This window comes from Salvelinus alpinus, chromosome 3, assembly GCF_045679555.1.
Source record: "Salvelinus alpinus chromosome 3, SLU_Salpinus.1, whole genome shotgun sequence".
Lineage (NCBI taxonomy): Eukaryota > Metazoa > Chordata > Actinopteri > Salmoniformes > Salmonidae > Salvelinus > Salvelinus alpinus.
In genome coordinates, this window is record NC_092088.1 from 51779737 (window position 1) to 51793790 (window position 14054).

General features: G+C 41.4%; 1 protein-coding gene across 2 annotated transcripts in view; it reads left to right on the top strand.

Moving 5' to 3' along the window:
* The first annotated feature begins 7468 nt into the window (after positions 1-7468).
* The window catches only part of adam12b (ADAM metallopeptidase domain 12b), a 150727-nt gene continuing 144141 nt past the window's right edge, over positions 7469-14054 (top strand). For both annotated transcript variants that reach the window (XM_071393235.1, XM_071393236.1), the window contains exon 1: positions 7469-7972. In XM_071393235.1, coding sequence (XP_071249336.1) covers positions 7864-7972 — 109 coding nt within the window. In that variant the 5' untranslated portion in view covers positions 7469-7863. The remainder of the gene's footprint in view (positions 7973-14054) is intronic.

A 14054-nucleotide genomic window follows, 5' to 3' on the forward strand; every position in this document is an offset into this window, starting at 1 on the left:
ATGGTCTGAAATGCCTGAAATGTTGATGCATCATTTCAGATCAGCAGTATGCTGGTCCAGGAGCAACATTTTTATAAATTCAGTTGGTAATTGTTATAAATTCAGGGAGTTCATGAAATGAAAAATCCTCATAGAAAACAATGAGCAATTTTCAATTTATTAGGGGAATTTTGTTTTTATTTCCAAAAGAGTCTGTTTGCAAATCCTAGGACATAGAAGGGCATCTTTATTAAATGGCGAAATAGTGAAATTACTCCAGTATAAGAGGACAGTGATAGCATTGTGGGCTGTTTGGCCAGATAGCAGGTTATATTTATTCCCCCACTGGAATTTCTCAGGGGACAGACAGTTGATGGAAGTGAAAGCCAATTTAAAGGGAGGAATCTGTCCCGTTTGAACTACAGTTGCTTATAGAAGATTGAAATAACATCTAGCTGAGGATTTGTGTATTTACCTGTCTTTCATTTCTAATTGCTTTGTTTGTGGTTTTGCAGAAACTTCTTGACCAGATCCTGAAGAGATGAATGAGGACAAACTTGAGTTATTCACTGCTAAACCTTCAACTCAGTTCACTCTCATCCTCCTAGGATTCATGACCTTACTCACTTAATATTCAATGTATATAAAAAAATATATATTTCTCGTTGTAACTACTGGGTAAAAAAGGCCATGGATATAAACATTTATTCAAATGTATACAGTTGAAGTCAGAAGTTTACATAGACCTTAGCCAAATACATTTAAACTCAGTTTTTCACAATTCCTGACATTTAATCCTTGTAAAAATTCCCTGTCTTAGGTCAGTTAGGATAACCACTTTATTTTAAGAATGTGAAATGTCAGAATAATAGTAGAGAGAATGATTTACTTCAGCTTTTATTTCTTTCATCAGATTCCCAGTGGGTCAGAAGTTTACATACACTCAATTAGTATTTGGTAGCATTGCATTTAAATTGTTTAACTTGGGTAAAAGGTTTTGGGTAGCCTTCCACAAGCTTCCCAGAATAAGTTGGTGTAACCAACAGAGCAGGTGTAACTGAGTCAGATTTGTAGGCCTCCTTGCTCGCACACGCTTTTTCAGTTCTGCCCACAAATGTTCTATAGGATTGAGGTCAGGGCTTTGTGATGGCCACTCCAATACCTTGACTTTGTTGTCCTTAAGCCATTTTGCCACAACTTTGGAAGTATGCTTGGGGTCATTGTCCATTTGGAAGACCCATTTGCGACCTAGCATTAACTTCCTAACTGATGTCTTGAGATGTTGCTTCAATATATCCACATACTTTTCTTCCTCATGAAGCCATCTATTTTGTGAAGTGCTCATGATGCCATCTATTTTGTGAAGTGCACCAGTCCCTCCTGCAGCAAAGCACCCCCACAACATGATTCTGTCACCCCCGTGCTTCACAGTTGGGATGGGGTTCTTTGGCTTGCAAGCCTCCCCCTTTTTCCTCCAAACATAAATGGTCATCATGGCCAAACAGTTCTATTTTTGTTTCATCAGACCAGAGGACATTTCTCCAAAAAGTACAATCGTTGTCCCCATGTGCAGTTGCAAACCGTAGTCTGTCTTTGTTATGGTGGTTTTGGAGCAGTGGCTTCTTCCTTGCCGAGTGGCCTTTCAGGTTATGTGGATATAGGACTTATTTTACTGTGGATATAGATACTTTTGTACCTGTTTCCTCCAGCGTCTTCACAAGGTCCTTTGCTGTTGTTCTGGGATTGATTTGCACTTTTCGCACCAAAATACATTCATCTCTAGGAGACAGGACGCGTCTCCTTCCTGAGCAGTATGACGGCTGCGTGGTCCCATGGTGTTTATACTTGCATACTATTATTTGTACAGGTGAACGTGGTACCTTCAGGCGTTTGGAAATTCCTCCCAAGGATGAACCAGACTTGTTGAGGTCTACAATTGTTTTTCTGAGGTCTTTGCTGATTTCTTTTGATTTTCCCATGATGTCAAGCAAAGTTTGAAGGTAGGCCTTGAAATACATCCACAGGTACACTTCCAATTGACTCAAATTATGTCAATTAGCCTATCAGAAGCTTCTAAAGCCATGACATCATTTTCAGGAATTTCCCAAGCTGTTTAAAGGCACAGTCAACTTAGTGTATGTAAACTTCTGACCCACTGGAATTGTGATACAGTGAATTATAAGTGAAATAATCTGTCTGTAAACAATTGTTGGAAAAATTACTTGTGTCATCCACAAAGTAGATGTCCTAACCGACTTGCCAAAACTATAGTTTGTTAACAAGAAATGTGTGGAGTGGTTGAAAAACAAGTTTTAATGACTCCAACCTAAGTGTATGTTAACTTCCGACTTCAACTGTAACTAAAAAGCTGTAAAAACAAAAATGTAAAACAAAGTTACTTTTGTCTTCCCGATGTTTAAAAAAAACAACAAACAAAAAAATCTAATCAACATATTCATATAAATATTTGATGTCAGTTGTCATTGCCATACCTACAGCATACCTTGATTTTATATGCACATAAATAAATAAAAACATATATTTTTTAACTCTCACAGTGCTGAATTATCTTGTTGCAGGTGTGTGGGAATCATGTGGTTACTTAAAAAAAAGACAAACCTGCACACTGCTCTTGCTCGTATCCCAATGTTTATTCAAACTTGCATGTTGACTGCCTCTCAGTGCTTTTTATATCCACGTTAACGTCATAGTATTTAAAAGACTATCCAAGCTCCTGACATGATCGCTTACAGTGTATACATCCGAGAGCGGAATACACTGGAATGATTGTTGTACTCTCCATACAGACTGAAATGTTTTCACTTCATAATGGTAATGGCATTGACACGGTTGAATCATACTGTTTTGTATCTAACTACATTATACGTGTACGGTATGAAGGCCAGGGCCATGAGGTATTGTGGAAATCTGCAGGGATAATTGAGGTTCTGTAAAGATGACATACACTGCCCACTCTGGTCCTCATACCTTGAAAGTATCCACCTCAGTTGACATACTCTAGCTGAAATTTTCAACCAAAGCAAATTCAAGTTTTTCTCTCAGAAATGTTTTATATTCAGCCAGCTGGAGACCAATTTACACTGCTGCAGAGTTAGTCATAGTCATGTTTTTAATTAGATATGACATTCTCAGTGGAAAATCAGTGGAAGATAAATGATGTAGGCCTATAAGGTGTTGGCCGTTGAAATATAGGCTACTGTGAGCGCAACGAAATGGTTGGGTTTATCAGAAAATGTATATGTTTTGGCTTTCTATCACTGAATGATTTAATGCTTATAGTAAAGATGTTCACAAAAATTCAATGAACGGCTGGGCCTCCCATCCGGAACGCTGACATTCCCAGCTAATGGAACTCAGGAGACAGGGAGCGTCTGTGAAAGAGCCCTTTGTCGTCGAGGTCTTTGATGACAAACCCAGAAGATGACATCGTAATCAGAGCTGAGACATCAGAGTGAAGCCAGGGACTTCAGACTCAGAGCACAACTAGCTTGTAAACGTGACTGACATGACAGAGATTAACAGGACCGACGTTCAGGGGTACGCAGACGCGTATTTGAACATGCTGGGAAAAGCATAAAGCAAACTCCATGGTTAGGGGGTATGTAAGTGTAACAGTATAACTTTAAACCGTCCCCTCGCCCCAACCTCGGGCGCGAACCAGGGACCCTCTGCACACATCAACAACAGTCACCCACGAAGCGTCGTTACCCATCGCTCCACAAAGGCCGCGGCCCTTGCAGAGCAAGGGGCAACCCTACTTAAGTCTCAGAGCAAGTGACGTAACTGATTGAAATGCTAGTAGCGCGCACCACCGCTAACTAGCTAGCCATTTCACATCCGTTACACTCACCCCCCTTTCGACCTCCTCCTTTTCCGCAGCAACCAGTGATCCGGGTCAACAGCATCAATGTAACAGTATAACTTTAAACCGTCCCCTCGCCCCGACACGGGCGCGAACCAGGGACCCTCTGCACACATCAACAACAGTCGCCCACTGAGCGTCGTTACCCATCGCTCCACAAAGGCCACGGCCCTTGCAGAGCAAGGGGAAACCCTACTTAAGTCTCAGAGCAAGTGACGTAACTGATTGAAATGCTAGTAGCGCGCACCACCGCTAACTAGCTAGCCATTTCACATCCGTTACATAAGGAATATGTTGGAAATAGTCCAAATTCACCTTCATGGTGAGAAGACTCATCATGCTATAAGTTGGAGGGTAGAGAACACAACCAAAAAGATTACATGCGAAACTGGAGACAGGCAGCTAAACAAAATTCCAGGACACATTTGCATAGGATAAAGTGTCATGTACAGTACAGCAAGAGGCTGACCACATCTTCATACTGTATGAGGCCTTTGTAACAGAGAATTATGGCATTATGCAACTATGTGAGACACAGGCAGAAAATAACAGTGCAACTATTCATGTATATTCCATTGAGCGCCTAAATGCGCCTTTAGGCTAAACGGGTTACTTTAATGACACCCACAAACCACTGTATTGATAGAACTGACCTTCTCTTGGGAATGACTTTCTGTAACCATAAGCGAATTACCCCTGTTCCAGTGGCTGAGCAGAGACTGACAGCCTATACATTATGAGGAGAGGGATGCCTTTGTCTCTCAAGAGCACAGAGCAACATACTCCGGATCATATAGCCTACTGTCTGGGACGACTATGGCTTTTGATTCTAATCTTCCATCCCGGAGACAGAGCAGATGTGTTCATTTGAGTCACTACTGTTAAGTCTGAGTCAAGCTGATTAAAGATTATTGATCAATAACAGAAAAATGCATATTGTGTGGGCGATACAACAATAGAGAACAAGCTGAAGCATTTAATGAGCCACACATTCTAAGGTACAGTGTATTCTGGCAGCAGGTCGCTAGTTCAAATCTGTTGCTGTGCCCTTGAGCAAGGCACTTAACCCTAATTTCTCCAGGGTCGTTTTTGACAATGGCTGACCCTGGCTGAGACCCCACTCTCTGAGGATGTCTCAGGAGGAGTTGGGATATGCAAAAAAACACATTTGCAATTCACAATAAACACGTGTAATAAACAGGTGTACATGTGTGAAATAGGACAAATATACCAACCAAATTACTATTCTAAGATTAATTCTAAGGTAGGTAGAAAAAAGTTCCCAGCAGAAAGACATACAGAGGTACAAAATGTAAAATATACTGAACAAAAATATAAACACAACATGCAACAATTTCAAAGATTTTTCTGAGTTACAGTTCATATCAGGAAAACAGTCAATTGAAATTAATTCATTAGGCCCAAATCTATGGATTTTACATGACTGGGCAGGGGTGCAGCTATGGGTGGGCCTTGGAGAACATGGGCACACCCACTTGGCAGCCACACCCACTGGGGAGACAGGCCCAGCCAATCAGAGTGAGTTTATCCCCACAAAAGGGCTTTAGTACAGAAATAAATACTCCTCAGCACCACCCCCACCCCGCTCAGACGATCCCACAGGTGAAGAAGCCTGGTGTGGAGGTCCTTGGCTGGCATGGTTACTGTACACCTGGTCTGCGGTTGTGAGACCGGTTGGACGTACTGCCAAATTCTCTAAAACAACGTTGGAGGCAGCTTATGATAGATAGATTAACATTAAATTCTCTGGCAACAGCTCTGGTGGATATTCTTGCAGTCAGCATGCCAATTGCACGCTCCCTCAAAACTAGAGACATCTGTGGCATTATGTTGTGTGACAAAACTGCACATTTTAGAGTGGCCTTTTAGTGTCCCCAGCACAAGGTGCATCTGTGTAATGATCATGCTGTTTAATCAGCTTATTTATATGCTACACCTGTCAGGTACAGTAAATTGATTATCTTGGCTAAGGAGAAATGCTCACTAAAAGGGATGTAAACAATTTTGTGCACAAAATTTGAGAGGAATAAGATTTTTTGTGTTTTGGGTGATTTTTTATTTTGGCTCATGAAATATGGGTACCAACACTTTACATGTTGTGTTAATATTTTTGTTCAGTGTAGATAAGAGGAATCAAGGAGAGATGTTACAAAAAAAGACAGAGTCAATTTTGATAGGAAAAGCAAATATATTCCGAGGGGTTATACGATTAAAATGTGTTGAGTCAAAAAGGATCAAATTAGAGAGAGAATAGTTTTAAACTGTTTTTCAACAGAACATTGTACAAGTATCGGAAACATGCTGAATTGTGAGTACAACTTACATTTGAATATTAAAATAAGTAACACTAATTAAAATACAATAAACAACAGAAATTGTTTTTAAAAATAAGTATTTTGTAGTTGTAGCAAAGAGTAGTACATTTGACCCGGATGGGCATCGTTTCCTTAATTTGATTTGCAGACACTTGAGCCATGGAGATTAATTAGAACTGACTCCTACTAAGCGACATCTGTCCGTTTAGCACTCAGCGTACACAGTCCAGAGAAACGTGCAGGAGCAGCCTCAAGCGCACATACCCAGCAGCCTCAAGCGCACATACCCCCCTCAGATTTGTCCTTTTTTCTGGGGGGGGGGGGGTACATTAATTACTATAATAAATGTTTAAGCCCACATTTTATCATAATTATTATTTATAAAATAATATTTGTCAGACGTATTTCGCGGGGGGGGGGGTACACTGACTGGACCATTAATGTGGATGCTACCATGATTATGCATATAATTAATTATGAATAATGATGAGTGAGAAAGTTACATAGGGTCAAAGATCATACCCCCAAGACATGCTAACTCTCACCATTACCAATGATTTACCATTCATTTCTATTGGGCACAAAATAATCAGAAACACAACCAAAACGAACTGTAAATGCATCCAACAAGTTTGTAGTCACAAAGCTTGATGTAGTCATTGCGTGCTAGAAATATGGGACCAAATACGAAACTTCTGAATACTTTATTGAGAAGAATATTTCATTTTGACCCCTACTTTTCAAAGAAAAAATGTATTACTTGTTAAACTAAATCTATTTCTCTGAGCAATTGTATTAGTATAAAATAATATAATTTCCCAATATTTTTGAAGCATACAAAATAGCATGATGCAAAACTCGTTATACCGCCTATATTAGAGCTATTCTGCCTGCTTGAACCGCGAATAGCTCAGATACACGTGAAAACATGAAATGACGCAGGAATCGATAGAACGTCGCTCAGAGATGCACAAATACGATATAACATTCAAAATGCGTGAATCTTTCATTTAACAGTCAAATTGCAATGGTTACAGATTCAAAAATCCTTCTATGAATTATAAGTCTATGGCCACAACGCAATAAGTTGTTCAATATTTGGAAAAATTATTTACATTTATCCAAATTCGACACTCTCATTGACCTCCATAGAAAAACTCCTTGCTTGTTGGGCGAAACAACAAAAAACGCCACCTGCTGGAGGGAGATAGATTTTCTCCACTCGACTCTCAGCTGCGCGACACACGTCATCAATTGGGCATCATGCGTGTTCATAGCTTCTCGCTCATCGTAGAGGAGAAGAGCGTAGCGGCTCCGATGTATAAGGGTATTCTGGTCTCGTGAATCAGACTTCTTATGTAGGCTATCTCTGTTTTCTGTCGCTCCGGCCTACTTTTCATTTTCCTTTTTCAAACTCACTTCTCAATGTCTTGGAGACGTAATTGCCAAGTTCTTAAGCGCAGCATGCAGGGATTTCAACATGCTTGGATAAAAAGTTTTTGACAGCTCCGCTTTCGTGATCCAGTTCTGAGGAGTTTCGGACCTGAGCCGACTCTAGGCTACTGCTTTACATCCCGCATCCTGTCAATCAATCGTGGACAGCATATTATGGTCGTGTCGTTTCCGTAATACAATCCGAACACATTTTCCCCAAAACCGGGCAACATGACAAACTGGAGTGGGAATAACTTTGCATTTCTGATTGCTTTTTATGTCTTGTCCATGTCAGTTGTAACGGGCAATACAGACAACACACTTCTGAATTTACATGACGGTAAGTCTCTGACGTTATTTGAATTAGCAATGCTGACAGTTACATTCTTTGCACTATATACAGTTTATAGTGTGTACCAAATGTCTGTCAACGTCAGTCTAAATAGATTAAAACGGAATCAACCTTAATTCAGCTATTTTAGCTAAGTTTTCCATTAATGCAAAAATCACTGGCAACAAATGTAAAAAATATGCAGATGTGAGCAATTCCACTTTAAAAAACAAACCGTTTTTTCTGCGTCTCTATTTAGTCAAATGTAATACAAATGTGTGTGAGTGTTAGAGGGAGAGAAAGATAAAGAGGGAGGGAGAGAGAGGTTTGTTACTGTGGTGCATCCTGTGGCTACTGTTTCCTGCACAGTAAAATAAGACAATAGCAGGAAAGTCGGACAGACAGTGACAGCAGTGCTGGATGGATGAGTTTAACACACTACACATTGCCTGCTTATGTACAGATTGCAGAAATACATTAATCAAAATGAACAATTAAATATTCATAAGTGATTACTGTACAGTATGTGTGAGTGAGAAAAAATAATCTAATCTGTGTTTGTGTGACAGGGAGACATACAGAGAGAGTGAGAGACTGACAGACAGAGAGGGAGAGAAATAGCGACAGAGAGAGAAGGGCAACCAGTGCAGCACAAACAACATTGTAAATACCACCAATATGTATCTATTTATTTATCTTCCCCCACTATTTGTACTACAACTATTTGCACATTGCTAAAACACTGTACATTGTTGATAATATTACACTTGAGATGCGTCCTTTAATCAGAGAGAGGATCTAGTGAGAGCCTCTGGCATCTGTGAACACTCAGCCTGTCAGCTGGATTTAGCCAAAGGGACTGGCCTCAGAACAGCTATTATCCTCCATCTCCCACCCTCTTGAGTAGAGCTTTTCTGACTCAGTCAGTGGTACAGAGGGAGTGGGAAGTTAAGAAACTGTTAGGATAAAGAGAGTTTTGTCGTGGGTATTTAGTAACCTGGGTGGAATTGTGTTTAAGCCACTTCTATGGTCTCTCCATGAAACGTAACATGAGTGAGTGTAGGGATTTAGATGGGTTAGGATAGGCCTACGTTTCATAACACCTCTTATAGCCTAGTTTATTCATGACATATACATGGTTTCTCCATCATCTCCTCATTACGGAAGAGAGGAATGATAATGACAGTGTTATCGTTCCATCTGCTGCACTCTGTGTAAAGGCCATTAAACCAGAATATATTTTAGAAACCTACAAAGGTTACACTCTGGTCCTGCATGACTCTAAACAGGATGTAAAAATAGTTTGAGGATGGTGTGTATTGAAATGCCGCAAAACCTTGCTTTGGTGTCAGCAGGATATCGACTGAGATCTCTCCACTTATACATTTAAATTGCAGGATAGACCATGTAGTTGGAATGTCTTCATCATCAACAAATGTAAAATATTGGACGTGCTCTACTCTTATAATAAGATACTGATGTGTCATTTGTATAGTCATGTGTGGGCTATAGCAGGGAGGTAAAGATTCAAGGTCTCGTAGAACTTGTTCAATAGGTGATAGTTCGAGAATCTTCACCTTCGCACCGGCAATTTGGAGAGAACTGAAAGGATAGTTCAGACTCAATGCCATTCTGGATTCTTATCACAGTTCATATAATTCATTGCCATAGAGGCTGTAAGATCCTACTGTGTGTTCAATGGTGATTGTCAAAGGAGGTGGAGTCTCCCAGACCTCCCAGAAAAGCTGGACTGTCAATCCAGAGAAAATATGAATTTGGTTGCTAAACCATAATCACATGCTGTAAGGCTAGAGGAGTGAAGTTATCCTAATTACTGTGTAACTACAGGGTTGTCAAACAACAAAGATGATTGGGTAATACATCTACTTTGAAAATAGCATCGTAGTGAATGTCGGTTTCATTTCAGACTTAATCATGTTTATTCCTATTAGTCTACAAAGATTTAAACAAGGTTGTGTACAACCTGTGATTAATCCAGGATAAATAATTAGACTAGGGAGCCGAATTACCTTGATTAGATTTGAGGATATTATATATTCAGTCAGACTGCTGCCCTGGTAAACTGCATTCATTATAAGGGATATAATGTCATTGGTTGTGTCTAAACATAGTAAGGAAGGGCCAGGCAGAGAAGATTTTACTCTGACCACACACACATGGACACACAGGGAAACAGTCTGAGACACACACACACATGCACATACACATGCACATACACACACACACACTCTTTCTCTGAGGAGTGTAGCGCTCATCGCCGTTTCCTTGGATGTAACTCTTGTATCCCCTCAGAATGCTATGGGATGGCTGACGGCCGCCACCGTTGCCACACCCTCCCTCTAGTTCATTGGCTGCCTTTGACATTATGGGGACATGTTGGCATTAGTTATTGTCGTTTTGGGACTGTGAGAAACAGTTATGAGTGTCTCTCTCTGTTAGCTGCCATTGGTCATTAAAGTTGTCTGTGTGATTTAGCTACCTGCTGCTCGCCAGACACTGCTGCTGCACCACCCTGGGAGCTAACAGACAAACACAACCTGACATGCATCCCACACAGATGCATGCACACATGAGTGCACAAGTGAGTATAGAAAACACACTCGCATGTGTGTCCACTTTGAATCACCCTTGACACACACACACACTTGTCACCATATAATCTGCAAACGCACAAATCCCTTTGTAGGAAAAAATAAGAAAAACAAATTTCTCTGTCAACGTTTCGGGTGACAAGATACTTTTTTCAAGTCTACACAAATGTCAGTCAGCAAACAGTTCCTCGAAACATAATTCATTTTTCTTATAAAAAACTCAGTAACAAAAGCCATAGTTCTGCAGTACATTGCTAACAGGCAGAGATAGGAAGACATTCCCCAACCTGAGAGTTCTTTGTAGTGGACACAGCAGCAGAACAGATGACCACACTGGGCACAGACGAAAAGCACTCAGAGTGAGTGCTTTTTGACATTATCAGTGCGAGGCATGGACCCTATGCCCTCTTTAGTTTATACTCATGGAGAGAGGTGCCATGCTAGATGCCTGTCTTCTCAATTGGATGTCCTTATAAGGCATGCATACAATGAGGTTCATGCTAGGGTGTTCCAATAGTGGGGTCATGTTAGGTGAGCGTACATGCCAACTGAGAGGTAAAGAAAGGAATGAAGGAGAGGGCTTCATTGTGCACGGCAGAGTGAACTGACAGACACATGCAGTGTGTGGGTGGGTCATTGGGACAGTTGCAGTTTTGAGGACTTTCTAAGCACCATGTCACTATTGGTTTAGGCAGTGTCATCATCACTCACTTAACATGACCTGCTATGTACTTTGTGACACACTTGACACAAAGATTGTGGAAAATACAATCTGACATTGATTGTAGCTGTCAGAGCTGGGGAAATGTTATGTCCTACAGTCACTTATTTTTTTTAACTAATCAACACTAGAGAGTGCTGTGTCACGACTGTGTAACTACACATCTTAATCATTATTTTATAGATTCTAGCCATTTTATCCTGGTCAGTTTTATGGACTGACCTTTAGAATGCTTTTTATGGTGAGCAGAGGTACTAAAACCCCTGTGCTGGGGACACTGAGGTGATAGCTGGAGTGTGCTTCTCCACAGCTGGCTGTTAGGTGTTCCTACATTCTGGGCTTCAGTTACAGAAGGCCAGAATCCACAGGTCCCCATGATGGGATCCCCAGAGCTCAGAGGCAGAATCCTGGGTCTGCAGAGAACAAGTTGGAAAGTGGCTCCTATGCCGAGGATTCCTCTGAAGCTCCTGAGAGATGGGAGTGCCTGCTGGAGGCAGATCCCACTAACCCACCACGTCAGGCATAGGAAGCCCCACCCTAACTCACACAGACACACACACACACACACACACTTCAGGGATCTCCCTTAACAGAAGAAACTGACTTGTTGGAAAGGTGGCATCCTATGACGGTGCCACGTTGAAAGTCACTGAGCTCTTCAGTAAGGCCATTCTACTGCCAATATTTGTCTATAGAGATTGCATGGCTGTGTGCTCGATTTTATACACCTGTCAGCAACCGGTGTGGCTGAAATAGCTTAATCCACAGAAGGGTGTCCACATACCTTTGTATGTACTGTATAGCGTTTTTCTATGCATCGTCAAGAGCGGATGAACAGACTCGGTCGGGTAAGATGAAGGGAGGAAGGGTGTCTCTTTGTCAACAACAGCTGGTGTGCAATCTCTAATGTTAAGGAAGTCTCAAGTTTTTCCTCACCTGAGTTAGAATACTGCATGATAAGTCGCAGACCATACTATTTACCAAGAGTGTTTTTTTGGAGATGTCTATTTACCACCACAAACCGATACTGGCACTAAGACCACACTCAATGACCTGTATAGGGCCATAAGCAAACAAGAAAATGCACAGCCAGAGGCGGCGTTTCTCGTGGCCAGTGAATTTAATGCAGGGAAACTAAAATATATTTTACCAAATTTCTACCAACATGTCACCTGTGCAACTAGAGGCGACAAAACTCTAGAGCACTTTTACTCAAACAGGAAGTACCAGTGATGCACTCAATACGGAAGTTGTCCAATGAAGCAGATGCTAATATACAGGACTGTTTCGCTAGCACAGACTGGAATATGTTCCGTGATTTATCAAATAACTTTGAGTTTACCACATCAGTCACCGGCTTCATTAATAAGTGCATCGACGACATCATCCCCACAGTGACCATACATACACACCCCAACCAGAAGCCATGGATTACAGGCAACATCCGCACTGACCTAAAGGCTAGAACTGCTGCTTTCAAAGAGCGGTACACTAATCCAGACACTTCTAAGAAATCCAGATACGACCTCCGACAAGCCATCAAACAAGCAAAGCATCAACTAAGATCGAATCCTACTACGCCGGCTCTGACACTCTACCAGACAATATAAATCCTTCTGTGCTCGTTCCGAGGCAAGCTGCATTGAACCATGCATGAGAGCACCAGCTGTTCTGGACGACTGTGTGATCTCACTCTCTGTAGCCAATGTGAGTAAGAACTTTAAACAGGTTAACATTCGCAAGGCCGTGGGGCCAAACTTATTTTTTTTATTTTTTATATTTCACCTTTATTTAACCAGGTAGGCCAGTTGAGAAGAAGTTCTCATTTACAACTGTGACCTGGCCAAGATAAAGCAAAGCAGTGCGACCAAAACAACAACACAGAGTTACACATAAACAAATGTACAGTCAATAACACAAAATAAAGAAAGATTTTTCTATTTATGTACAGTTTGTGCAGATGTAGGGAGGTAGGCAATAAATAGCCCCTAAAGGTGAAGGTAATTACAATTTAGCATTAATACTGGAGTGATAGATGTGCAGATGATGATGTGCAAGTAGAGATGCTTAATGTGAGTCTGGAAGGAGAGTTTACAGTCTAATCGGATACCTAGGTATTTGTAGTTGTCCACATATTCTAGGTCAGAACCGTCCAGAGTAGTGATGCTAGCTGGGCGGGTGGGTGCGGGCAGCAATCGGCTGAAGAGCATGCACTTAGTTTTACTAGCATTTAAAAGCAGTTGGAGGCCACGGAATGAGTGTTGTATGGTGTTGAAGCTCGTTTGGAGGTTTGTTAGCACAGTGTCCAAAGAAGGGCCAGAAGTATATAGAATGGTGTCGTCTGCGTAGAGGTGGATCAGAGAATCACCCGCAGCTAGAGCAACATCATTGATATATATACAGAGAAAAGAGTCGGCCCAAGAATTGAACCCTGTGGCACCCCCATAGAGACTGCCAGAGGTCCGGACAACAGGCCCTCCGATTTGACACACTAAACTCTATCTGAGAAGTAGTTGGTGAACCAGGCGAGGCAGTCATTTGAGAAGCCAAGGCTATTGAGTCTGCCGATAAGAATGCAATGATTGACAGAGTCGAAAGCCTTGGCCAGGTCAATGAAGATGGCTGCACAGTACTGTCTTTTATCGATGGCAGTTATGATATCGTTTAGGACATTAAACGTGGCTGAGGTGCACCCATGACCAGCTCGGAAACCAGATGGCATAGTGGAGAAGGTACGGTGGGATTCGAAATGGTCGGT